Genomic DNA, 27699 nt, shown 5'->3' on the forward strand with positions numbered 1-27699 from the left:
GCCTCCAACTTATGAGAAAAAAAGTTCATTTTTGAAGTCATCTAGTCTGTGATATTTGATACAGCAGCCCAAGCTGACTGAGACAACAAATGTTCACAGCAGCATTATTCACAATCGCCAAAAAGTAGAAACAGGCCAGGTGCGGTGGCTTACACCTGCAATCCCAGCACTTTGGGAGGCCGAGACGGGCAGATCACGAGGTCAGGAGATCGAGACCATCCTGGCTAACATAGTGAAAATCTCTCTCTACTAAAAATACAAAAAAATTAGCCAGGCGTGGTGGCAGGCACCTGTAGTCCCAGCTACTTGGGAGGTTGAGGCAGGAGAATGGCCTGAACCTGGGAGGTGGAGCTTGCAGTGAGTCAAGATGGTGCCACTGCACTCCCGCCTGGGCAACAGAGTGAGAATCCATCTCAAAAAAAAAAAAAAAAAAAGTAGAAACAACCCAAACGTCCATCATTCGAATGGATAAATAAAAGGTAATATATTCATACAATGGAATATTATTTGGTTAAAAGAAGAAAAAGTAATGAAGTTCCTATACATTCGACAACATACCTTGAAAACATGCTAAGTGAAAGAAGCCAGTCACAAAAGGCCACATATTGTATGATTCCATTTATATGAAATGTCCAGAATATATAAATCCATGAAGACAGAAAGTATAGTAGTGGTTACCAGGATTTGGGGGAGAGGGAGGAGGAAATAAGGGGTAACTGCTAATGCATACGGAGTTTCTTTTGTCGTGATGAAAATTTCTTTATTTATTTTTATTTTTTAGAGACAGTCTTGCTCTGTCACCCAGGCTTGAGTGCAACGGCACAATCATGGTTCACTGCAGCCTCAATCTCCCTGGCTCAAGTGATACTCCCACCTCAGCTTCTGAAGTAGCAGGGATTACAGGTATGAGCCACCACACCTTGCTGAAAATTTCTAAAAGCAGATAGCAGTGGACTCCGTAAACATACTAACAACCACTAAATTGCACACTTTTAAAGAGTGAATTTTATGGCATGTAAATTATATCTTAATAAAGCTGGCATCAAAAAACAAGAATCAATAAGCCAAAAAAAATCAATAAACCAATTCCTAGAAAATATATAGATATATGAGATCATATTAACAGAATAACTTAATTTTAATGGCAAAAATAAGCCTCAACAGATAGTCTCTGCTCATGTGTAAATATAGTACAAATAATAATAGTCTCCAAGCTAAATTATAGATAAAATAAAACTTTTAATTCAATCTCAAGATATTAACACGATAAACTATAAAATTTGATAAAATAAAAGCAAAATGTATATATTTTTAAAAAGATAATAAAGGAAATGATTAGGAACTTGGCTTGCTACACTTTAAAATGCATCTTTCCACAGACTGGGAGAAAATTTTTGCAGAAGACATATCTGATGAAGTGTTATCTCAAATATACAAAGAACTCTTAAAAGTCAACAATTTTTTTTAAAAAACACCAAATTTTAAAATGAGCAAAAGATGTGAACAGACACTTCACCAAGGAAGATATACAGACAGCAAATAAGCATATGAAAAGATGCACAACATCATGTTAGTGAGTTGCAAATTCAAACAACAATGAAGCCGGGTGAAGTGGCTAACACCAGCGTGTAATCCTAGTACTTTAGGAGACTGAGAAGGGAGGATTTCTTGAGTCCAGAACTTAAAGACCTGGACAATATAGTGAGACCTCATCTCTACAAAAAAATAAACAAAATAAGCCAGGTGTGGTGGCTTATAGTCCCAGCTACCAGAGAGGCTGAGGTGGAAGGATCACTTGAGCCCAGGAAGTTGTGGCTGCAGTGAGTGATTGCACCACTGCACTCTAGCCTGGGGGATAGAGTGAGACTCCAGCTCAAAAATAAGTAAATAAAAATTAAAAACAAAACAACAATGAGCTACTCTATACGCCTGTTAGAATGGTGAAAATCCAGAACACTGACACCACCAAATGCTGGCAAGGATGTGGAACAACAGGAACACTCATTTGTTGTTGATGGGAATGCAAAATGGTACAGCTACTTTGAAGACAGTCTTGCAGTTTCTTACAAATCTAAACTTACTCTTCTCATATAATTCAACAGTCGTGCTCATTGGTATTTATCCAACTGACTCGACAACTTTTCCCCATGCAAAAGTCTGCATATACATATTTATAGCAGCTTTAGTCATAATTGCCAAAGCTTGGAAGCAACCAAGATGTCCTGCAGTAGGTGAATGGATACATAATCTACAGTACATTCAGACAAGGGAATATTATTTAGTGCTAAAAAGAAATGAGTTATCAAGACACCACACACACACACACACACACACACACACACACACAACCATAGAGCAAACTTAAGGCATATTACTAAGTAAAAAAAGTCCATCTGAAAAGGCAAAATACAGTATGATTCCAACTATATGACATTCTGGAAAAGGCAGAATTATGGAGGCAGTAAAAAGATCAGCTGTTGCCAAGAAGGAAGATGAATAGCAGAGCACAGAGAGTTTTTAGGGCAGTGAAATTATTCTGTATGATACTATAATGGTATATACATATTATTAAACATTGTCAAAATCCACAGAATGTACAGCACCAAGAGTGAACCCAAATATAAACTAAGGGCTTTGGGTGATAATGATGGGTCAATGTAGGTTTATAAATTGTGACAAATGTACCACTCTGGCGTTGGATGTTGATAGTTGGGGGGATTGTGTGGGGGTGGGGTGTGAGGGATATATAGGAACTCTGTACTTTCTGCTAAATTGTGCTGGGAACCTAAAACTACTCTAAAAATTGAAGGCTATTTTTAAAAAACGCATCCTTAAAGAACAATTATAAAACTAAATAGTTCTAAGTTAAGAATGGATAATATAAGAACCACAATAGCAATTCTAGAAATAAGCCTTAATCTCTCAAAAAGTTTAACATATGGGCATGTTGGGCATGTTGGCTCATGCCTGTAATCCCAGTACTTTAGGAAGCTGAGGTGGGAGGATTACTTCAGGCCAGGAATCTGAGACCAGTCTAGGCAACACAGCAAGTCCTCATCTATACAAAAACTTCAAAAAATTAGCTAGGCATGGTGGTGTGTTCCTGTAGTCCTAGCTACTTAGGAGGCTGAGGTGGGAGGATCACTTAAGCCCAGGAGTTCCAGGTTAGAGTGAGCCATGATTAGGCCACTGCCCTCCAACAGAGGTGATAGGAAAAAAAAAAAAAAACGTTTAATATATGAAATATTAAGGAGAGTGGAGAGATGAATCATAATTTAATAAATATTGTTGGAAAAGTTGGGTTTTATTATGAAGAAGATTAAACATCAATTCATACCTCACAATCAACACCTAATCACAGTAAAACTAACCCTTTTTTAGTAAAACTAAACCTTTTAGTTTTACAATTAGTAAAACTAATTGTAACTAACAGGGTTACAATTTTTAACTTTTAACACCCCAAAAGTAGTAGAATAAAAGTTCTGTATTTATTTAATTAATTGAAAATGTTTCAACTGATGAAGCAAATAGAAGATCTACCAATGGCAATTGAAATGGATTCATATAAAATACTAAAACATTAATTTTAAAGACATTTGCAAAACAACAGTTACTCAAGAAACGTAGGTTGATAAACTAACACAATGGAACACAAGGCTCTGTCCTCAACCAAGGTGGTAAACTGTCTAAAGTTCCAGAAATGGAATAGGGGATGGCAGTTTATGGAGTCCATGTGATAAATCAAAATCGTCTTCTATCAGATGATTCATGAGAGGGTGAATTCAGTATGCAAAAATGTAAATGCACCAGACCAATGTGGTTCAGCTTTTATGTAACGAAGTTGCAAGTTGTTTTTCAGTTGCCATAGACCCCCAGGTTGAAGGTCACGTAACTGAACACCCAAATGTGCAACCACGGGCAGAACCTAAGTGCTCAGCAGCAAGGAACAGGAACTGTATTAAGTGGTGGACACTACATGGCAGGATCCAGGATCCAATCAGATCAAACCCTGATGTCACTCCATAACAGGATCCAGTCATATCATGTCTCCTAGCATTACCTCATTGCAAGATCCAATCAGATCATACCCCATTTTTCTGTGGCTATAAAATCTGACCCAGTCTCCAGCTTGGAGAGACAGATTTAAACAAGGTCTCCCTCTGTCACCCAGGCCAGAGTACAGAAGTACAAACACTACTCTCTGCAGCTTTCACCTCCTGGGCTTAAGTGATCCTCCCACCTCAGCCTCCTGAGTAGCTGGGTAGATGTAAGCACTTCCTCCTGTCTTTGTGTCAGCTCACTCAGAATAAATCTTTCTCACTGCAAAAACCTGGTACTTTAGTATTTGGCTTTCCACTGCCCAAGCAAATAGACCCAGTTTAGTTCAGTGACAAAAGGGCACTTCATAGATATCAATGTGTAAAGCACTAGAATATGAGTTACATAAAAGTCAAGCAAATCAAGAATGGGTCAATTTTCAAAAATCTATTACTATAATTCACCATATTAATAGGTTTAAGGAAAAAAAAATATGATTATTTCCAAAAATACTGAAAAAGCTTAGACCAAATTTAACACCAATTCCTAACAAAATCTCTTGAAAAATAGAAATGGGCCCAGTATGGTAGCTCATGCCTGTAATCCCAGCACTTTGGGAAGCCAGGGTGGGTGGATCACCTGAGGTCAGGAGTTCAAGACCAGCCTGACCAACATGGTGAAACCCCGTCTCTACTAAAAACGCAAAAATTAGCCAGGCATGGTCACACACACCTGTAATCCCAGATACTCGAGAGTCTGAAGCAGGAGAATCGCCTGAATCCAGGATATGGAGGTTGTAGTGAGTCAAGATTGTGCCATTGTATTCCAGCTTGCGCAACAAGAGTGAAACTCGATCTCGAAAAAAAAAAAAAAAGAAAGAAATGGATGAATATTTCCTTAACATAATAAAAACAGATGTACTTCAATCCTAAAGGAGCATTCTACTTAGGAAAACTCTGTAGGTATTTTTTCATTAACGTCAGGAACAAGGTAAGTATGGTAACTGATTTAACATTGCTCTGTAGGAACTAACTAATGCAATTATATTTGTCAAAATGTAAGATCATAGAATAGAAAAAGGTGAAATAAAACTGTTTTCACTTGAAGGTGACATGATTTATACCTGGAAGACCCTAAATTAAATGAAAAAATAAATAATAAAAAAAAAAACTCAGCTGGCAGCAAGATATAAAATGAGCATGCAAACATCAAAAGCTTCAGGACTTCTACTTAGGAAAATATGAGTAACAGACTTCCCATCCCACTTTAAACAATTAGAAATTTGGTCAAAAGATATCTCAAATATTTTTTGAGATATTTGATAACAGGCAATATGGGACAGTGATTCCTTGGAGAGAAGAAACAGGGTGAACTCTACAATTGCTCCCTTCTAGGCTTACCACATGGAGAGCGGTGCAAGCCACAAAGCAGGAAAAAGAAACTCAGGAGAAGCCTGGAAGCCTCACTGAGTGAGGAGACAGACAAACTTGGGACTTAAAGGAGGCGAAAGTGACTAGAAATTACAGGTCAGAGTACTGGAGAGGACAGAGTTGCGCAAAGAGCTCCAGAAGTCTACAGAGTATCCCCCTTGAGTCTCAAATGACAAAAGGGCTAGGAATAGTGCCTGTTCTTAATAGCCACAGTAGAAAAATCTCATAATGCTTATGGTATAAGGTAGAGCATTCAGAAGGGTTTTGCCTCCATGGTGTAAAAATTAACTATAGATTAAAGGTCACTCTGCTCCTGCCTAACAAAGCTTAAAAGCAAGCCTCAAAAGGGTGAAACAGTTCTCAAGTAACTTAACTGTAACCCAGATACAATCTCAAGAATATTTGTTAAAGTGCAAAAATATCCAGGACTCAACAAGGTGAAATTCATATAATGTCTGGCATCCAATCAAAAATTACTAGGCATGAAAAAAGTAGCAATATATAATGCATAATGAAGAGAAAAATAAATCAATTGAAATTAATTTAAAAATGATACAGGCTGGGCATGGTGACTCACACCTGTAATCCCAGCACTTTGGGAGGCCAAGGTGGGTGGATCACCTAAGGTCAGGAGTTTGCGACCAGCCTGACCAACACAGTGAAACCTTGTCTCTACTAAAAATTCAAAAAACAACTAGCCAGGCATGGTGGCAGGCACCTGTAATCCCAGCTATTTGGGAGGCTGAGGAAGGAGAATTGCTTGAACCTGGGAAACAGAGGTTGCAGTGAGCTGAGATCACGCCATTGCACTCCAGCTTGGGCAACAAGAGCAATAATCGATCTCAAAAAAAGAAAAAAAAGATACAGATGATAGAATTAGTAGACAAAGATATTAAAACAATTATTATAATGATATTTCATACTTCCAAGAAGGTAGAGGGAAACACAGGCATACTTAGCAGACACTTACTATAAAGGAGAACCAAATCAAACTCCTAGAGAGAAAAAATACAATGTCTGAGGTAAACAAACAAACAAACAAAAAACATTGTATGGGATTAACAGCATAATTATATACAGCAGAAAGAAAAGACAAGTGAAATTTAAATCACAGCAATGGAAAACAAGCAAAATGAAAGACACAGAAGATAATGAATAAAGTATTAGTAAGGTATGGCAAAAGTTAAGTGGACTAATATGAAAGAGAGACAGGATGTACAGAAGAAAATACTTGAAGAAATTATGCCCCCCAAAATTTAAAATTTGATGAAAACTATAAACCAAGAAACACAATAAACATGAAGAAGAACTACACCTAGACACATCATACTTGCTTAAAACCAGTGATAAGGAGAAAATCTGAAAAGCAGTCAAAGGAAAAAGAATTACACACAGAAGGATAAAAATAAGAATGACAGCAGACTTCTAGTTAGAAACAATGTAACCCAGAAAACAGTAGAGCAATATCTTTAACTGTCAACTTAGAAAATGTCATTAATGCTGGGTGAGTACATTTAATCTCAACACTTTGAGAGGCTGAGGTGAGAGAACTGCTTGAGCCTGGGGGTTGAAGACCAGCCTGGGCAATATAGTGAGACTCCATTTCTACAAAAAATGTTTAAAAACCAGCTGAGTGCCAAGGTGGTGCATGCCTGTGGTCCCAGCTACTCAGGAGGTTGAGGTGAGAGGATCGCTTGAGCCCAGGAAGTCAAGGCTGCAGTGAGCAGTGTTTGCACCACTGCCCTCCAGCCTGGATGACAGAGGGAGACCTTGATTCAAAAAAAAAAAAAAAAAAGGAAATATCAATCACAATAAATGTGAAATAAAAACCTTTCAGACATGCAAAAGCTGAAAGAACTCATCATCAGTGGACCAGTGCTATAAGAAATGTTGAAATGTTAAAAGAAGGTCTTCAGAGAGAACAAAAATAATGCTAGATGAAAAATGGTAAAATGTAAGTAAATATAAAAGACTGGTTCTCTTATTTTTTAAATCACTTTTAATCTCCAAATAACCAAAACTATCTTAAGAACGAACAACTAAGCTGGTGGTCTTTCACTTCCTGATTTCAAAACATATTACAAAGCTATGGTAATCAAAACAGTACAGTACAGGCATAAAGAAGACATATAGAACAACGGACCAAAAAAGAAAAGTTTCATGGCATTGAATTTGGCAATGATTTTTTGGATATGACACCAAAAATATAGGCAATAAAAGTAAGAATAAACAAATGGACTACGTGAAGCAAAAAACTGCATTGCAAAGGAAACAATCAACAGAATAAAAAGGTGACCTACAGAACAGGAGAAAATATTTGCAAATCATATATTTGTGAAGAGGTTAATATTCAGAACATACAAAGAACTCCTGCAACTTAACTTCAACAAAAACCTGATTTAAAAATGGGCCAAGGACTTGAATAGACATTTCTCCAAAGAAGATACACAAATGGACGACAAGAATATAAAAAGATGCTCAACACTGCTAATCATGAGGGAAACAAAAATCAAAACCACAGTGGAATATCACCTCACACCCATTAGAATGGGTGCTGTAAAAGAAAAGGAAAGCAAAGGAAGACAGGAAGGAAGAAAGAAAATAAATAATAAGTATTGTCAAGGATGTGAAGAAATTGGAATCCTTGTGTACTGTTGGTGGGAATGTAAAAATGATTTGGTTGCTATGGAAAACAGCATGACAGTCCTAAAAAAAATTAAAAATAGGATTACCATATGATCCAGCAATCCCAGTTCTGGATATAAATACAAAAGAATTGAAAACAGGATCTTGAAGAGATACAGTAATTTGTCACTTAATGATGGGGATACAGTCTGATAAATGTGTTATTAGGCAATTCTGTCATTGTGTGAACATCATAGAGTGTACTTACACAAACCTAGATGGTATAGCCTACTATACACCTAGGCTACATGGTATAGCTCCTAGGCTACAAATCTATACAGCATGTTACCGTACTGAATACTACAGGCAATTGTAACACAATGATATTTGTGTATGAAACATACCTAAATATAGAAAAGGTACAGTAAAAACACAGTATTATAATCTTCCAGGACCAGCATTGTTTACATGGTCGATCACTGACTGAAACTTCATTATGCAGAGCATGACTATATTTGTACACCCAAGTTCATTATTATTAGTCACAATAGCCAAAAGGTGGAAGCCACCCAAATCCATTAATAGGTGAATGTATAAACAAAATATGTTTATATATACATAATAAAATATTATTCAGCCTTAAATAGGAGGGAAATTCTAACACATGCTATCACATGGATGAACCCTGAAGACATTATGCTAAGTGAAATGTCAGTCCCCCCCCAAAAAAAAAATACATACTGTTTCAGTTTTGCAAGATGAAAAAGTTCTGAAGATTGCCTATGTAACAGTGTAAACACACTTAACACTACTGAACTATATACTTAAAAATGGTTAAGATGGTAAATCTGATGTTATATGTATTTTATCATTATTTTTAAAAATAAAAGAAAAAGAAACTTCGTAGATTTCAGTGCAAATATTATCAAGGGTAAAAATGGCATTTCATAATGACAAATGAATCAATTCATCAGGAGGAAATAATCCTAAACATTTTATTCCTAATAACAGAGCTTCAAAATATATGAAACCAAAACTGATAGAACTCTGAGGAGAAAAGAAACAAATCCACAATTATAGTTGGAGATTTCATCATCCTCCCTTAATAATTGATAGAACAAGTAGACATAAAATCAGTAAGGACATGAGGACTTGAACAACAACCAACTCTACCTAATTCACATTTATAGAACACTCTACCCAGTGAGAGAATGTACTTTGTTTTCAAGTGTGCTTGGGAATTTACCAAGATAGATCATATTCTGTCCATAAGACAAACGTCTCTCTCTCTCTCTCTCTCTCTCTCTCTGTGTGTGTGTGTGTGTAGTTGTTGTTGAGTCAGAGTCTTGCTCTGTCACCCAGGCTGGAGTGCAATGGCACGATCTCAGCTCACTGCAACCTCTGCCTCCCAGGTTCAAGCAATTCTCCTGCCTCAGCCTCTCGAGTAGGTGGAACTACAGGCGTGTGCCACCAGGCCTGGATAACTTTTGTATTTTTAGTAGAGACGAGGTTTCACCATGTTCGCCAGGCTGATCTTGAACTCCTGACCTCAAGTGATCCACCCACCTCGGCCTCCCAAAGTGCTGGGATTACAAGTGTGAGCCACCGGCCCTCAACACATAGGTTTTAAAGAATTCAAATAATGAAAAATATGTTTTCTGATCACAATGGAATTTAACTATTAATAGAAAGCAGTAGCAAACTGGTGATACCTAAGGCTCCAAAGACTCTCTGCTGGATGATTTTATTTACATGACTTTCTGGAACTTTAGGGACCAAAATATGACCCCTAGTGATTGCCAGGAGCTCATCTTGAGTGAAGAGGTTGAAGACAAAGAAACTGGTAGAAAACTCTTTTTTATCTTCATTGTACTGGTAAACATTTGTCAAAACTCACAGAACTATACACTAAAAAGTATGAATTTTCTAAATATAGAAAAGCTGTCTGTAAATTACACCTTAATTTTTTAAAATGAAAGAAAACATCAAAGTATACATACACGTAAATAGACAATACAGTGAATGAGAAAACCTCATATATAATATTGAGAAAAAATTAAACAAGAAATGTTTTATGTGAAGATAACTATAAACCTTCTTTAACCATCCTGGCTAACACGGTGAAACCCCGTCTCTACTAAAAAAATACAAAAAACTAGCCGGGCGAGGTGGCGGGCGCCTGTAGTCCCAGCTACTCGGGAGGCTGAGGCAGGAGAATGGCGTGAACCCGGGAGGCGGAGCTTGCAGTGAGCTGAGATCCGGCCACTGCACTCCAGCCTGGGCGACAGAGCCTCAAAAACAAAACAAAACAAAACAAAAAAGACACAAAAGTCAACTTAAACAATGAAAGTGCGTCCTTTGTTTTGTTTCCTTTTCTACGTGCTTCAAAACATTCTTTCATAATGGAGATTTCACTGGTTGTGTTCAGGATCAGTACACAGATATTTCAATTTGTACACAATTCTTAACATACACACACAAAAAAAATTTACAAAGTCATGTATTGTAATTCTTTTTAAAAGTTATTTTAGTGACTTTCCAGCTTAAAATTTGGAGGCAAATTTTCCTTAAGAGGATATGAAGTACCAGTATCTACAACTGTTGATAAGCTGTTACCTATGTCCCACCAATTCACAATTTAATATCATATACATTACATACTCAAATTCTCAGTCTTTCACAGCACATTAGGTTAGACCATGTCAACACCACCTAAAGATATCAGCTCTCTATAATTTATTAATTTAATGCAATCCCAATAAAAATTCCAAAGAGTTTTTCTTTTCTTCTTTTTTAACTGATCATACATCAGAAAAGTTCATAAGGAAAAATAAACAACAAGAATAGCTAGGAAAATAGTGACAAGGAAGCACTATCTAGGAAAAACATACAGCAAAGTCTCTCTAAAACAGATGAATGAACAGGTCAATGGACGAAAATAGAAGGTCCAGAAATACCCAAACTACATATGAAAGTCTAGTACATGATAAAGCTGGTATCTCAAGTTACTGGGACAGGGATAACCTTTATAATAAATGGTATTGGGACAGCTTGACACCCATTTGAAAAAGAAGTAATTAGATTCACTCCTCAAATCACACACAATAACACACTCCAAATGTATTATAGATCTAAATGTAAAAAATAAATCAGTTCAAGTACTAGAAGTAAGCATAAGTGAATTCTTCTATAATTTGGGTGTAGGGAAGAGTATGACTAAAAGTCATATATTAAAATATGACTAAAAGTCTAGACGTCATAAAATAAAAGACTGGTAAGTCTGGCTACACAAAATTTAAAATATTTGCATGGCAAAGAAAAAAAAGCCACCATAAGCAAACTCAAAAAACAAAAAATAAATTGGGAAGACATACTCATAACACATATCACAAATAAAGGACTCATATCCCTTCAAACTTTATAAAGAACTTTTAAATTTTAAGCAGGGCACGGGGGGAGGGGTGGAGACCAGAAATCCTAAGGAAAAACAAGCAGCACGCTCCCCCCTCTTCCGGAACAGGGAAGTAACTCACTGTAGTCGGCGCCCCCTGGAAGAGAGGGTTCTGCGTGGCGTGGGGTCTCTGCGCCCGCCCGGGCTGCTGGGTCTCGCGGGCCCCGGGCTCAGCCCTGCTGTCCCCTTCCCGCACCCGTCCCCCGCGCTCCTCACCATCCTCCCGAAGAAAGAGCGCCGGAAGGCCTGACACGCCCCAGGGTTCCCGGCCAGCCGCACGCTCCCCGCCTCCGGATCTCGTCCGGCTCTGGAAGTACACGTGTAACTCGGTTCGCAAGTTCTTCGGAGGTCGGAGCCCCTGGACTCAGAGCAGCTGCAGGAAGGGGCCTGGGGCAACCATCCTCGGCTCGCCCAGACTGCAGGTGCGTCCCACCCAACAGACTTGTGCCTCGAACTTCTTTCGCTTTCTTTTCTCTGAAAACCGCTGCTGCCAAACATTGAGGCCTCGAGTCCACAAACAGCTGCCTCAGGATTTTGTCGCCCTTTGAGACATTGCTGCTAGACAAATCCTGGGTCAAAGTCCTGGGCTCTGCAGTTTTATTAGTTGTGTAGCCTTAGTCGATAGCATCTGTACAATGGGCACAGCCATAGCTATTTTATGTTATTGTCATGAAGATTAAATGAGATAAAGTCTGTAGAATGCCTGACACATTAAAACACAAAAATCGGTTTTCCTTTCCTTTTCTGCTGGGCATCCCATTCCTTGCCCCCCAAATCTCCCTACACACCCATCTTTAGAAAAATACACTGGGTTCTTTCCTGTGCTCCCTAAGCCAGAGCTGGAGTCAGGTTCCCCTCTGGCCCAACAAGGCATTATTTAACAATCAACGCGTATTGAAGGCCTTTGATATGCCTGGCACTGTGTTAAGATTATAAAGATGAATTAGACAGATCCCTTCTCTTTGGAGTGAGGGGGGAAGTAAGGAGATGGAGAAATAAAACATAGATTAATACAGTTACCTGGTGTATTACAAAAAGTCCTGGCAGTATACTGGTGGTATACTCAAAATTAATCATTGAGGATAATTTAATAAAGAAATTATTTACACAGGTGTGGGCAAAGGATTAAGGAAACCAGTGAGAGATGGTGAAGCAGCCTCCTCTCCTTACCATCTAGGCTGAAGGGGCAAGGGAGGGGGCATCTCCTGAACTTGGTAAGAGCTATACCCATAGGAAAGTGCCAGCAGGTAGGAACCATGACTGCTTTCGGGAGACAGCCAGGGGAGTATAAGCATCTCAAGTACTCTCTCCCTCTGCCTTCCAGTCTCGTGCTGGTATCTCCCACTGCAGAACCCAATGAGTAATCAGAGAATGGAGCTGATGTGGTACTCAGAGGTCAGCCCTGGGTACCACCTCCAAGGCAGAGAGCAAGGCAATGGATTTTGGTATCATATTTGCATTGAGACACATATAAAGTATTAGGATAACAGAAATCAGTGGTTTGTTGTAATTTAGAGACAAGATTGGAGAAAAGTTTCTATAGTAGTGGCATTTCAGTAAGACCTTGGATGATGAGTAGGGGATTTTCTAAGAGGAAAATGAGGTGAAGAATGAGAATGAGGCGTGTCTCTCTCTCCCTCTCTCTCTTCAGAGTTCCTTCTTTCATCATCTGTCATGCAGAGAGCAGGAGTAGCGGGTGGATTACACCGAACAAAGATCACACGCATGAAAGTATAGACTGTGCTTTGGAAAATCTTGTAGTCTGGTGTGACTGAACCCTAGGGACTTGGTGGTGAGGAAGGAACACAAAGTATGCAAAGTGGCATGAGAAATCTCTAATGGCCATGCTGCTGAGTTTAAACTCTATTTTCTAGGCCAGTGGATCTCTAAACGTAATTCCCAGACCAGCAGCATCAGGCTCATTGTGAAGCAGGAACCAGGGTGATAACTCCTAGCACTGCATTGCATTACATCTTACTTTGCCTCACTTCTCTTTTTGTTTCTCCTTGGGCTTGGACCTCCAAAATTATTAATATGTTAATCTTTGCATCGAGCTCTGTGTTTTAGATCTGATCAATAAAAATGACCCAATCGATAAAAAAGGAAATAGTGCCTAACTTCTGTATGGAAATCAAACCAAAAACAGTACTAAACTTTTTTTTTTTTTTTGAGATGGAGTCTCGCTGTGTTGCCCAGGCTGGAGTGCAGTGGCATAATCCCAGCCTACTGCAACCTCTGCCTCCTGGGTTCAAGCGATTCTCATGCCTCAGCTTCCCAAGTAGCTGGGATTACAGATGTGCACCACCATGCCTGACTAATTTTTGTAAACACTAAACTATTACAGTAAGTGTAAGGAAGTCCAATAAAGATCTTATTTTTCTCCTAATGACTACTTTGATGCTATTTTCAGGGAGGCATCAAATACGGAGTCTCGCTCTGTAGCCCAGGCTAGAGTGCAGTGGCTGGATCTCAGCTCACTGCAAGCTCCGCCTCCCGGGTTCACGCCATTCTCCGGCCTCAGCCTCCCGAGTAGCTGGGACTACAGGCGCCCGCCACCTCGCCCGGCTAGTTTTTTGTATTTCTTAGTAGAGACGGGGTTTCACCGTGTTAGCCAGGATGGTCTCGATCTCCTGACCTCGTGATCCACCCGTCTCGGCCTCCCAAAGTGCTGGGATTACAGGCTTGAGCCACCGCGCCCGGCCAGTATTATTCTTTTATTTTTTCTTTGGAGAGAAGGGTGCCCCTGATCTAATAGTGCTCAGTGAGTTGTCTGGGTAATTCAGCACCAATGTTGGAGAGGTGAAACAGAAGCAAGGTATTGCATATGCTTTCTCTAGCAGAGAAGAGATGAAATCTGCAGCCTACTTTTATCTTTATAACCTATGTGTTATAAGGAAAAAATATTGAGAAATGTGATTTTTACAGCCAAAAGTAACAGCAGTGAAGTCAAGAGTAGTTAAGTTGTACTGTGATAATTTAGGAAGCAGCTACACACCAAATCAACTAAAGACCTCCATGCACATGTTTTACAACTGTATCCTGTGTGTGTTGTAGGAAACACCCAGAATCTCAACCGAAAGGGAAAAAAAAGAAGGGAGAGAACACAATTTGTTCTAAATCTTTAACTTTATTTAAAGCAGATACAGATAACACCTTCCAAAGAGTAAAAGCAGTAACCCAAATGCTCTCCAGTCACCCATACCATGAAACTTGCACATCACACACAGTGCAATCTCCCATCCAGAACTTAGTAGAAACCAAACTTTTCCTTCTTTGGAACAAATTTAGCTAAAAGATGAATAGCTAGAAAATAACTATAATGGTAAAGAATTTAATGAATCACCAAAAACTAAATTTATAATCTGATTTTTTAAAAAATCATGTATCATTTAGCTTAAGCTTCCTCAACTCTCTGGACAAAGAAAAAGATTCTGAGTTTTTAAGTTCTTCAAATAGGATTTCCTCTGGGGAAATTTGCTTTGAGTACTGTGTGGGAATCCATTTCTGAGAGAAGCCCAGAATAAAGGGTTCGCCTCAGCCTGCTCCATGGAGAAGTACCCTCATGGGAGACAGTACAGATCTCAGGGGCAGAACTATGGGGGCAGACTACCTGGTTCATGTCCCAGCATTTCCACTTATTAACTGTGTGACCTTTGGCAAGTTACTTATCCTCTCTGTGCACCAGTTTTCTCAGTTATAAAATGGGAAAATGAATTGTATCAATCACACGTATGTAAATCTGTTGAAAGGGGACAAAATAAGGTAAGTACTCATTAAATATTAGCTATTATTATCTGATAAAAAATTTGTACATGTGTATGTGTATCTTTGGGAAAAGAAGAAGGCATCTTGTTTACCATTTTTTTGGAGAGGGGCTGGGAAATGGATAATCACATAATTTGCTATTATTAATCTGACTTGAAGAACTGTTTAAAAATAAAATTTGGCATGTCATATATTCCTTATAGTAAGCTTATTTCACCTTTCTTCTGTCCAGAGAGAGTATCAGCGAGAAGGAATTTAAAGGTGAAAACATGAATTGGTGGGAGTTAAGGGTTGAAAAACTACTACAATGTGGGCTACGGTTATTATAAAATGATGGAGATGGAAACTAGAGTAAGTTCGTCTGTTAAACCTGGAAGTGAGCTAGGCATGGTCACTCACGCCTGTAATCCCAACACTTTGGGAGCCCAAGGCAGGAGTATCCCTTGAGCCCAGGAGTTTGAGACCAGCCTGGGCAACACAGGAACACCCCATCTCTACAAAAAAAAAAAAAAAAAAAAAAAAAAAGCCAGGCATAGTGGTGCACGCCTGTGGTCCCAGCCACTTGAGAGGCTGAGGTGGGAGGATCACCTGGCCCCAGAAGGTTGACACTGCAGTGAGCCGTGATTGTGCCACTGCACTCCAGCCACTGCACTCCAGCCTGGGGGACACAGTGAGACCCTGTCTCAAAACAACAACAACAACAAAACAAAACAAAAAAACACTTGGAAGTGGGGTATACTCAAAAGTACAAAATTATCTAGAGAAAAACAATGCTCAGAAATATGTAGCATTACTGTGGCAGGGCAAGTGCACCCAATATGGCAGTTTACAAGGAACAGAAAGCAAAGGCTCAAGTGGGGGGCCTGGTCAGAGTTCAGGCTGCAAGTGTTCTAGAATAAGAAACTTAAGTCAGGCACAGTGGCACGTGCCTATAATCCCATCTACTCGAGAGGCCAAGGTTGGGGGATGGCTTGAGCCCAGGAGTTCAAGTCCAGTCTTGATGTTTTCCCTTAAGAGACAGGGCAATATAGTAAGGCCTTGTCTCTTAAGGCAAAAAACAATGAAAGAAAGAAGCTCAGTTTTCCAAATTAGTAGCCAGGACTCTAGAAATGGCTTCCTTACTCCTGCCTGTGCCAAAGATTTTGGAGGCAAATATCCCTCTGCTGGCTTACTAGCAACCTAAGTCAGGCAACACAATTTTATGAAACACTGCTCTAGTTTGGTTTGTTTGACCTCCTCCAAATCTCATGTTGAAATTTGATCCTCAGTGTTGGAGGTGAAGCCTAATGGGAGGGGGCTGGGTCATGGGGGCAGATCCCCCATGAATGGCTTGGTGCTGTTCTCATGGGAGTGACTCACTGTCAGTTCCTGAAGAACTGCTTGTTAAAAAGAGCTTGGCACCTCCCCCACACCTCTCTCTCACTTCCTGTCTGTCATATGATTTCTGGCTACACTTGGCTATGAATGGAAGCAGCCTGAGGCTTTCACCCGATGCCCTACCTTCTGGCCAGCAAAACTGTGAGCCAAACAAACCTTTTTTCTTTATAAATGACGCAGTCTCAGGTGTTCTTTTATAGCAACACAAACAGACTGACAGGCACCAACTATATACTAGGCTCTTGGCCATTAAAAATGATAGTCTTGGGTAGATGTGGTGGCTCATGCCTGTAATCCCAGCACTTTGGGAGGCCAAGGCAGGAGGATCATTTGAGCTCAGGAGTTTGAAACCAGCCTGGCCAACATGGCAAAACCCCATCTCTACTAAAAATACAAAAAATTAGCCGGGTGTGGGTGCACACACCTGTAACCCCAGCTACTGGGGAGGCTGAGGCAGGAGAATTGCTTGAACCCGGGAAGTGGAGGTTGCAATGAGCCAATATCACACTGCTGCACTCCAGCCTGGGAGACAGAGCGAGACTCCATCTCTAATAATAATAATAATAATAATTAGTCTTATTCCATTTATTACCAATGCTTGCCCAATCTCTACTCATGGCCACTTTTCTTGCCATGAGTAAGAAAGCGGAATATGGGTCTTTAATTTTCCACAACCAACCCTTTTTCCTCCCATTTACAATAGAATTTCACTTTCACAGGTAGAGATTAAAGGGAAAACACACAAAAAAATGAAGAACCACCCCAGAGATGGCAATGAAAAGGACCAATTGGCAGCTGATAGTTCAACTGAAGGACATAGAAGATGATTTCAGACCCACCTCTAACCCCAGTGATGACAGAAGAGGCATGACACCCTTGCAGCAGATTTTACACAGATTTGGGGGACTTTTGTCTTCCATAAAAAGTATCACTCCAGGGCCAGGTGCAGTGGCTCATGCCTATAATCCCAACACTTTGGAAGGCTGAGGCGGGCAGATCACGAGGTCAGGAGATCGAGACCATCCTGGCTAACACGGTGAAACCCCGTCTCTACTAAAAATACAAAAACAAAAATAAGCCGAGCGTGGTGGTGGGCACCTGTAGTCCCAGCTGCTCAGGAGACTGAGGCGGGGAGAATGGCGTCAACCTGGGAGGCGCAGCTTGCAGTGAGCTGAGATCGCACCACTGCACTCCAGCCTGGGTGACAGGGCGAGACTCCGTCTCAAAAAAAAATATCACTCCAGAAATGACAGACTAGCAGATTCTTATTCTTATACAAACCATTTCTTAAGAAGAAAAATTTCAAAGTCCTTTCTACGTAAGGATTTAGATTGGCATAAAATCAGCCTCCTAAAATATACTTTTTTGAAAGCTTGATTTAAGACATCTTCCAGCAGTTTTCTTACTCAATTCCTTTCGCTTTCAGCTCCTCTTTGACACGTTTCAGGTAAGAAGGATCAGGGTAGCCATACCTGGAGAAAGAAAAATTCCTTTAGTGTCACCACAAATTTTTCCGATATGTGCAATAGATATCCAGCATTTAAGGATTTAATATCCAGTGTTGCAAACATTCACAAGTAATCCTGAAGGTGGATGATGTATCATGACTTTTAAGTTTGCAGATGCAAGTCATTTAACTAGTGAGTGAGCCTAGCTGTCTGGCCAACATCTGCCTTTCAACCTGGCTTCTACCCTGCCAACTCCAAAGTATTAACATGATGTAGTTATTACATTTTGCATCAAAGGGCAGGGGGTTTGAGAATCCAAGATGAATGGTAAGTACGTTGATTTAATTTGAGGCTTCATGTCTATGTTAATTCTTAAAATTTTTCAGTTTATAGTAAGCAGTGACTCTCATAAAAATATAATAATATACTGTGTTTTACTGGGGCGTTGTAATCACATGCTAGTAGGATTTTCAAATTTCAGGTTTTGAAAATGTCTCAGGGTATATATTTTTTCTTTAGTACCAAGGGTCTGAGGAATCCTATTGGGGTTTCATAAAGAACAATTGGATTTCCTATAATGCAGTTTCTACCAATAGTCTCCTCACAACTTAGACTTTCTCTAGAATATTATTGGTCAAGTGATTTCAGGTTCTCTGTGGACTGGTGGGGGAAGAGGGGAAAAAGAAAGGTGACCTTAAAAGAAAGCAAAGTAAGTGACTTTCCTAGCATCTAGCCTTCAAATAGACACCAAGCCTCAAATTAAATCAGCTTATATAGTATTCATCCTGGATTCAAAACCCCCCTGCCCTTTGGTGCAAAACTGAAATAACTCCATAGTACTTTATAGCTGGCAGGGTAGAAGTTGATGGGGACCAATCTTGCTGTCTTTGAGATTATCATCCCTGACTAGTATCTCTCAAAATACTTGACTATACCCAATACCACTGCTATAGATTCTTCTTATATCCACATCCAGAAATTGCCGTAGTTCATAATCTCTATAATTTGTTGAGTAGCCATTACATCCCAAAAGGCTCTCACTTTTCTGGTCCTCCAAACTTGGATGTTTTGTGGTGAATATCATTCCAAGTGATGACATCTGAGGTTCCTGATACGCAAGAGTACCCCACTGTAAAAATCAGCTTTTGGTCAAAGGCCCTATGAAGCAGTTCCAAAACCTTCCTTCCTTCCTTATTATCAGGCAAGTATGCAGTTCGCTGTGTTCCAGAGTATCTCTTTCCTGGGTTTGGGTGTTCTCCCTGTGTGAGGACAAGAAAATGTCATGTGAAAACAGTGCCCTGTCAAAATTTTATTATAGGTATAGATGTGTTCATTTGTAGATAAAGCAAATCAAAAGCAAGAAAAGTATTGAAGTTATGCTGATATTCCCAATAACCCATATTTCTCCTCTTTCCTTGAATTCATGCTGGAAACACTGTCCACCTTCCTGATAACCCCCATCTCAAGATATAATCTCCACCTACCCTTTCTCTGTCTTAAGAAATAGACACAAAAGATACTTGAATTATCAGCAAACATTGTGACCTTTACCACTATTTCAATCCCTTGCACATGACCCTGGAGATAATTCCTTGGGAAATCTACTGTCTAATAGGCAATAGGACAGTCTCTTTTGCCCTGGTAATCATAGCATAGTGGCAAGAAACCCATGGACTTCAGAAATACTTACTGTTTGTATGCCTCCTTTCATAGAATAATTAATCACAATGGTGCCACAGGACTCATAACCTGGAAGTGAGTCTCTTGCAACAGTGACAATCATGCTTCCCTCTGGCTGATTTCCTTTGTAAACACCATAGGAAGTCTGGCATGTGGGACAGATTGGCTTATATGACAGGGCTTTGTTGATACAAGGGCCGCAGAATTCATGCTTGCACTTTGGCAGCACTTTTTTGTTACTAATGGTGTCCATACAGATGACACAGATGCCCTCTTCCTTCTTGTCCAGTTCTGAGGCCTCAGAGCTCACAGGGCCCTTGAGTGGCGGAGAGGCTGCTTTGGAATCATCACTATCAATGTCCATCGGTGTTTCATGATCCTCCTTCAGTTTCTCTCCAGCCAATGAAGACTTTCCTCCTCCTTTTAGAACATACTGCTTCGCCTTTGCAAGGTGATTTGGCAAACCAGTCAAAATCATTAACTCTTGATTTAGCACAAAGTGTACATTTGGATGTCTTTTTCTAAAGTCATCTGCAAACTTGGTCTGATATAAATGCTTTCTCTCCTTGCCCAAAGATTTCAGTAAAAGAACTTCTCTCATCAAGTGACAGGAGACATGTTGAAAGGCATCGATGAAACTTGCATAAGCATGCACAGATAGATCTACCTGCTTGTCCTTGGGTTCAAACAGAACGCAGGTTTTCTGACCTTTCTCAGAAACCTTGCTGCAAGTGTCATACCTTTTTTCAATCTCTGATATCTCCTGTAGTAATTCAGTTTCTAAAAGTTTATAGCGGGCACTATCAACCTCAATTCCATTCATCATGTAATTGCCAGTGAGTAGTTTCACGGGTGTCTTGACAAGAGCTTCAGAGATTTTTTGTTTAGCAGCTGAAATGTCATCTTGGGTTCCAAGGAGAGTTAATTCTCCTCCTTTCTCTTTTATAAGGAGTTTTGTAAACTGTTGATTCAATTCCTGTTTGAATTTATTTGCCTGCTTACTGTCTGCTAAAGAGACACATTCCTGCTTCAGAGGTTCCGTGTTCTTCTGAAATTCACTAGCAAAAGACTCACGAGCTGCTTCCAGGTCACCTGATTGACTTGAGGTGAAATCTAAACAGACCATATTTGGAGAACTGTCCTGGATTTCAATGTTTATACCAAATCTTTTCTCTATTGAGTCGATTTTATCAGGACAGATATATTTAAAGTATTCAAAGTAAGGCAAGGAAACTTCAAAACAGTTGCTTTTTTCTTCTGTCTTGGTTTCTGGTTCAGAAGGAGAAATGTAGCTGTCCCTCTCCTGCTGACTGAGTGGCTTCCTCTCTGTCATTGAAGGGGAAAATTCTTGTTTCCGCTCACTTTCCAGGAACTGCTCACTCAAAAATTGATGTATTTTTTCAATGTCTTGGAAGTCACCACACACCTTCTCAATTCCATCGTGACCTTCCATTTTTCTGATACTAGGGCACAGTGTGGTTATGTATGCCCTCTGCTCTTTGGAGAACAGGTTACAGTTCAGGTCAGCTGTTACAGTAAGAAAGATCTGAAATTTTAAAAGGAACAGGAACAAATAAAACCTCTCAGCATGCAGACCTACCATCTTCTCTTCAGGAGAATGCATAGAGACTAGAGAAACAACCACTACATCTACATCTTCCCCAAGCAGGGGGCAACTTCTTTCATATCCTATTTATTTATTTATTTATTTATTTATTTATTTATTTATTTAGAGATGGAGTTTCGCTCTTGTTACCCAGGCTGAAGTGCAATGGCATGATCTCGGCTCACCGCAACCTCCGCCTCCTGGGTTCAAGAGATTCTCCTGCCTCAGCCTCCCGAGTAGCTGGGATTACAGGCATGCGCCGCCATGCCTGGCTAATTTTGTACTTTTAGAAGAGACAAGGTTTCTCCATGTTGGTCAGGCTGGCCTGGAACTCCCAACCTCAGGTGATCCGCCTGCCTCGGCCTCCCAAAGTGCTGGGATTACAGGCGAGAGCCACTGTGCCTGGCCTCAAATCCTTTTTAGAGGATACAGCATGCTACATCCCAGAGGTTCTCAACCCTGTCTGCATATAAGACTCACCTGGCAAGTTCAGGGAAAAATAAACCAGCCAAAGCCCAAGCACATCCCCAGAGATTCTGATGTTAACTAGTCTGCAGTAGAGCCTGGGCATGAGCATTTCTAAAAGCTCCATGGCCAAGAGATCTGTGTTCTACAACTGCCACTATCTGTTTGATCTTGGGAACAGCAGTCAAGGGAAGGCACTGTGCTCTCTGGGCGAGTTGTCATGGCCCTCACAAATGTCTGTGAACTTGGAAGAGAGCCATAAAGCTGAGGAAAATGGCTTTCCTATGACTGTTTTTTCTCTTCTTCACTCCTCCTCCTTTTTCCTTTTTAACACCTGACTGCATGCGAAGTTGTCGGTCCCTTCTAAACCCTGGCCTTTAGAAGCTCAAATATAAGATGTGCCAGGTTAAGATAAAAAGGACAGAGGCCAATTAAATGTAATATAAAAGCAAAATTTCTAATGTTTTGTTCCTTCTCAAGGACTTTGCATGTAAATCCTTCCTCCAGATCTTCAAAATGTTTCCTGATTCCAGCCATTTTTCACACCTCCATCAAGGCCACCCAAAGTCCATGCCATTCTCATCTTTCACCTGGCGCATTGCAACCCCTCCTAACTGGGTTCTAATTCTCCATTCTAGCCCCTTCCTATGTTCAGTTTTCCAACAGCAGCCAGAGTGACCGTTTAGAAATATAAACCAGATCGTCCTCTCCCCTGGCTCAAAACTATCTGATGAATTCCCTAACATTTTAAGTTAAAAATCCAAAATCCTTATCTTCAGCCCCAAAGGCCTGTCTTCTGTGTACCTTCCCGAGTTCCTAGCACCTCTCTCCCTTGCTCACTGCCCTCCCACCACACTGGCTTCCTTCAAGCTTCTGGGCCTCAGAATGTCAGCTCTTGGGGCCTTTGTACCTATGCTTCCCTCTAGGACATTTTCCCCCCAGAAATCCACTTGGCTAGAGATGTCATCTCACTTGAGGTTTTTCCAGACATCCTATTTTAAATGGTGGTTCTGTCATTGTCTGTCACGTATTCTTCTTATTCTTCTTTCTAGCAGGTATGACTGGCAGACATTTTATTATATATCTATTTGTTTATTAATATTGTCTGTTTCTCTCACTAGAAGGTGCCATCCCCAGAAGCAGAGTCTGCCATGTTCCTGGCTGCCTCCCCAGCTCCTATAACAGTGCCTGGAACACATTAAGCAGTGGATATCTATTGTTGAATGAATCTTGTCATCATTCAAGTTGCAGGCCAAACGTCACCTCCTCAGTCAAGTTGTCTCTGATTTCTGGTTAGAAGTAGCACCAGGCTAGGCGCAGTAATTCATGACTGTAATCCCAGCACTTTGGGAGGCCAAGGCGGGCAGATCGCTTGAGCCCAGAAGTTTGAGAACAGCCTGGGCAACATAGTGAGACTCCGTTTCTACCAAAAAAAAAAAAAAAATTGGCTGGGTGTAGTGGCACCTGTAGTCCTAGCTACTCAGGAGGCTGAGGTGAGAGGATCGCTCGAGCCCAGGAGGTCAACGCTGCAGTGAGCCATGATTATGCCACTGTACTCCAGCCTAGGTGATAAAGTGAGACTCTGTCTTGTTGGGGGAAAAAAGAAGTAACACCACCCCCATCTTCCCTTTGCTCGCCCTAGCCCTGTTTCTCTCCAAATAAATAAAATGGTTCTAATTATTTCACTTGCCTACTGTCTTTCTGTGCATGCCCTGGGCCCCAATATGAGCCGCCTGAGAGCAGGGACCTTGTCTGTTGTGTTCGTCTCTGTGTCCAGTGCCTAAAACAGTGCCTGGCTCCCATGTATGTGCCCAGCACATGGGTGTTGGATCAATAATACATGAGGCTGGTGACTGGAGAGGAGGCGCAGGTACAGCCAGCTCCTTCTTTCAATACTCACCTTTTCGAGACAGGAATCCACAGCATTAGGAATATGTCCTTCATGTTGATGCGTATCACTAGACGGTGTTTCTGCTTGTGACTGTGTCAGTGAAGAAATTTGAGGTCTCATGTTCTTCTTTATTGAATTTTCAGTGGGTACCAGGAAAATGGGCACAGGTTCGTTGTCAACAAGCATTTGGTGTTCTCCTTTTTTCAACACTCTCTCCTTAGCTTCAGCGGAAACATTAAACACACACATATACATACATAAAAATGGGAGAGATTTCAAGTAATCCTGTCATTCCTGTGTCTGTACCCTGCCCCAGCACCTCCCAGTAAGGCTGCTCACTGCACCCCGGAATGGTGGGTTGGCGATGGAGGAAATTGGGGAGCTATTAAGAGTTCTGAAGTGTGCAGATTAAGTTTTACTATAGAAGTGAAAGCTTAACGACAATGGAACATTGTCCACTCATTAAACGTCATGTTTCTGAAACTGTCTCCAGTCTCCCCTTTCTTCCTTCCTTCTTTATTTCCCTCCCTCCCTTTTTGTTTTTTTGTTTTGTTTTGTTTTTTGAGACGGAGTCTCACTCTGTCACCCAGGCTGGAGTGCAATGGTGCGACCTCGTCTCACTGCAACTCTCTGCCTCCCGAGTTCAAGCGATTCTCCTGCCTCAGCCTCCGGAGTAGCTTGGATTACAGGTGCACACCACCACACTCAGGTAATTTTTGTATTCTTAGTAGAGACGGAATTTCGCCATGTTGGCCAGGCTGGTCTTGAACTCCTGGCCTCAAGTGATCCACCAACCTCGGCCTCCAAAGTGCTAGGATTATAGGCGTGAGCCACCGCACCCATCCTGGTCTCCCATTTCAATACTCATTATACAGGTAAGTTACAGCAGCAAGTATCAAAAGTGCAGACTCCGAATTGTGTAAATACACGTGTGTTTGCTGGCATTCGTAAAAAAGGGCAGGAAGAAAATACACCAAATGGACACATTGTTTATCTCCAGGTTGTTTTCTTTTTTACTCTTTTCTCTTATTTCTATAGTGAGCATATATCACTTTTGTAATCCTCAAAAATACAAAATGGAACATCCTTTTGTTAATGGATGGAACAATGGAACCATTATTTAAAACATAAAAGTGGAATCCCTGAATGACAAGGACGGCAGCTGACAGGCATCTGGAGGATGGAAGATGACAGCTGAGAAATTAAGTTAGAATGAGGATATGGAAAACATCCACACTAAGGCGGGGTTAGCCGGATCCGCACCGGGCACATGTGAGGCCCTGTCCTCCACCGAGTGTTCCCTGTCTCAGTGAGTCTCTTGGCAGCAGGGCCCCGTCCCTGTCCGCCACCGCACAGTGGCATACTTTCTTCCGCCCTCTCCCCTAGGTCAGCTGGAACTGGCTCCGCCTGGAAACCCGGGAGTCGGGACCCCAGAGACGGCTTTCGGCTTTCGCAGCCCGACCGCCCGAAGCTCACCTGCCCTTTCACTGAACTCCACCCGGAAGGTGCCCGGGGCTTCGTGTTCCTGGGGCCTGACCGTGCACTCTCCGCCGCCCGAGGACTTAGAGCTCTGGAAGTAGCTCTCCAGCTTCCGTTGTACCCGGAGGCCGGACCCGGACACCCGCACGAGGAGCGGGGACGGCGGGCGCAGGTCGGAGGCCATGGCTCTGCGCGTCGGGAGGGCGCGGGGGCTCCGGGACGCCGCTGGGCCGGGACTGGGATAAAGGCGCGGCCCGCCCCGCCGACTAGGCGCAAAGTTTCAGTTTCGCTTCCCCGGAGGTCCCTCCCTGTTCCCAGCAGAGCTGCTTCCCCCTCTTCCCTGTGCTGTCTGCACCGAGGCGAGTGGTCTGCCGGGTGGGTAGGTCCGGTGCCCCTGGGCCCTCGGGGTCCCCTTTCCTGCAGGCTCGGGGTACGGGGGGGCGGAGAGTGGGGGCGGGCGCGGACCGGGATCCCAGGGCCAGGCCTCCCTTATGAGTAGACTATGCAAAGAAAGTAAGTTTCTCCTGTGTTTCTTATTCTTTGTAACTCTTACTGCTGTTATCACTATTATTTGATGCTAAAAAGTAATTCACATCTGAATCCATGTTAAACTTACCCATTTTTGAAAATTTGAATGTGTTCATCTGGTAATTGTGACCTGTTACCCCTTCCCTCCCTCCGACTCTACCCTTTAGACAGGCTCCTGGGGGCTTTTCTCCTCCATTGCTTGATTTAACCAACAGCACTGAATTGTTTCTTGCTGCCCAAAGAGCAGAGCAAGGCCCTGATGTCAAGGGCTGGTGAGGGGAGGCGGACCTGTGAACCAGGGAGCAAAACTTCTTCAAGGCCTCCAAGGAGAAGTTTCAAGCAGCATCTTAATAAACTGAGTGTGGCGACGAGATGGGGAGGACAGGGTTGGGGGGAAAAGCACCTAAGGCTTAGGGACCACTATGGTCTGAAGCACAGAGTGGGCCTGGGGCCTGGGAGGAGAGGAGATGGGTGAGGGGATGAGGGAGGGAGGGCCTACCTAGATGGGCACTGTCCAACAGAGATACAATGTGAGCCAGTATGTTCATTCTAAAATTTTTGCAGCCATATTTTTTAAAGGATAAAGAAACGGATGAAATTAATTGTAATGATGTTATTTAACTTGACATATCCAAAACTTAATCATTTCAGCACATAATGAGCTTTTTACATTCTTTTTATCATACTGCATCTTTGCAACCCAGTGTTTTTCTTACACTTACATCACATCTCGATTCAGACTGGCCACATGTAGCCTCAGTAGCTACGTGAGGCTGATAGTCCACCCTGGACAGCACATATTTAGATGGTGAAAAGCTTTGAAGAGCAGTGAAGATGACTTGAAGGGTTGTAAGCAGGGAAAGCAAGAAAATGACTTGCCAGATATGCATTTTAGAAATATGGTGCTGACAATGGTGTGGAAGACACATTTACAAGCAGGGATGACTGGCGGCAGAGAGGACAGAGATAAGGTTTTTGCACATGGCTGGTAAGACTGGAAATGGGTCAGTCTTCACTGTGAGCAATTTGGCAGTACTGTCAGAATTACAACAGCATATGCTTTTTGATTCTGGAGTTCCATTTCTAGGGATTTGTCCCATTGATATATTAGCCCCTGTGTGAAGTGACCTGTGTACAAAGATGTTCTTTACAGCCTTGTTTACAATGGCAAAAGATAGGTAACTCTTTAATGTCCATAAATAGGGGGACCAGCAGTTTAATAATAATAATATATCTATACAATGGAATACAATGGGCAGTGGGAAAAATGAAGAAGCTCTCTATGTGCTAATATGATAAGATCTCTAGGATACATTACGTGAGAAACATAAGATGCAGAAGTGTGTATATAAGCTACTACCTTTTGTGTAAAAAATGCCACTGGAAGAATACAGGAGAAGCACTCTGGACAGGGAATTTAGTAGGGGAGATAGGAGGAAACCTTTTACATTTTCTTATACATCGTAAATGTAATACCTATTCAAACAATAAAATGTCAAATCAGGTACATTTAAATCTTTGAAAAGAGTATATTGCTGGCTGGGCGTGGAGGCTCATGCCTGTAATCCCAGCACTTTGGGAGGCTGAGGCAGGTGGATCACGAGGTCAGGAGATCGAGACCATCCTGACTAACACAGTGAAACCCCAGCTCTACTAAAAAAATACAAAAAAAAAAAAAAATTAGCTGGACGTGGTGGGGGGCACCTGTAGTCCCAGCTACTCAGGAGACTGAGGCAGGAGAATGGCATGAACCCGGGAGGTGGAGCTTGCAGTGAGCCAAGATCACGCCACAGCCTGGGCCACAAAGTGAGACTCTGTCTTAAAAAAAAAAAAAAAAAAAAAAGAAAAGAAAAGAAAAAGAAAGAAACAAAAAGAAAGGAAAGGAAAGGAAAGAAAAGAAAAGAAAAGAAAAGAAA

The 27699-nt window shown here is 41.4% G+C and overlaps 3 protein-coding genes across 16 annotated transcripts in view; 1 reads left to right on the top strand and 2 right to left on the bottom strand.

The window, feature by feature from the left end:
• The window catches only part of PARP15 (poly(ADP-ribose) polymerase family member 15), a 56215-nt gene extending 42510 nt beyond the window's left edge, over positions 1–13705 (bottom strand). For 3 of the 5 annotated variants that reach the window (XM_077993816.1, XM_077993815.1, XM_015129999.3), the window contains exon 1: positions 11761–13705. In XM_077993816.1, the coding sequence (XP_077849942.1) occupies positions 11761–12042 (282 nt within the window). In that variant the 5' untranslated portion in view covers positions 12043–13705. Of the gene's footprint in view, positions 1–11626 lie in introns of all 5 variants that reach the window. The other 2 variants (XM_077993818.1, XM_077993817.1) reach the window with 1 other exon arrangement.
• A 946-nt stretch (positions 13706–14651) lies between these two features.
• DTX3L (deltex E3 ubiquitin ligase 3L) lies at positions 14652–25608 on the bottom strand. The gene is made up of 5 exons (XM_001112746.5): positions 25253–25608; positions 23786–23997; positions 19825–21360; positions 19176–19393; positions 14652–18158 (listed from the first exon to the last, which is right to left on the bottom strand). The coding sequence occupies exons 1-5, from the start codon at positions 25437–25439 to the stop codon at positions 18089–18091; spliced, it is 2223 nt and encodes a 740-aa protein (XP_001112746.3). The 5' UTR covers positions 25440–25608; the 3' UTR covers positions 14652–18088.
• Positions 25030–27699, top strand: part of PARP9 (poly(ADP-ribose) polymerase family member 9) — a 37016-nt gene continuing 34346 nt past the window's right edge. For 2 of the 10 annotated variants that reach the window (XM_077993814.1, XM_077993809.1), the window contains exon 1: positions 25328–25614. The gene's annotated coding sequence lies outside the window, so the exon portion shown is untranslated. Of the gene's footprint in view, positions 25769–27699 lie in introns of all 10 variants that reach the window. The other 8 variants (XM_077993813.1, XM_028844584.2, XM_077993810.1 and 5 more) reach the window with 5 other exon arrangements.

The sequence above is a fragment of the Macaca mulatta genome, chromosome 2 (assembly GCF_049350105.2).
Source record: "Macaca mulatta isolate MMU2019108-1 chromosome 2, T2T-MMU8v2.0, whole genome shotgun sequence".
In the NCBI taxonomy this organism is placed as follows: domain Eukaryota; kingdom Metazoa; phylum Chordata; class Mammalia; order Primates; family Cercopithecidae; genus Macaca; species Macaca mulatta.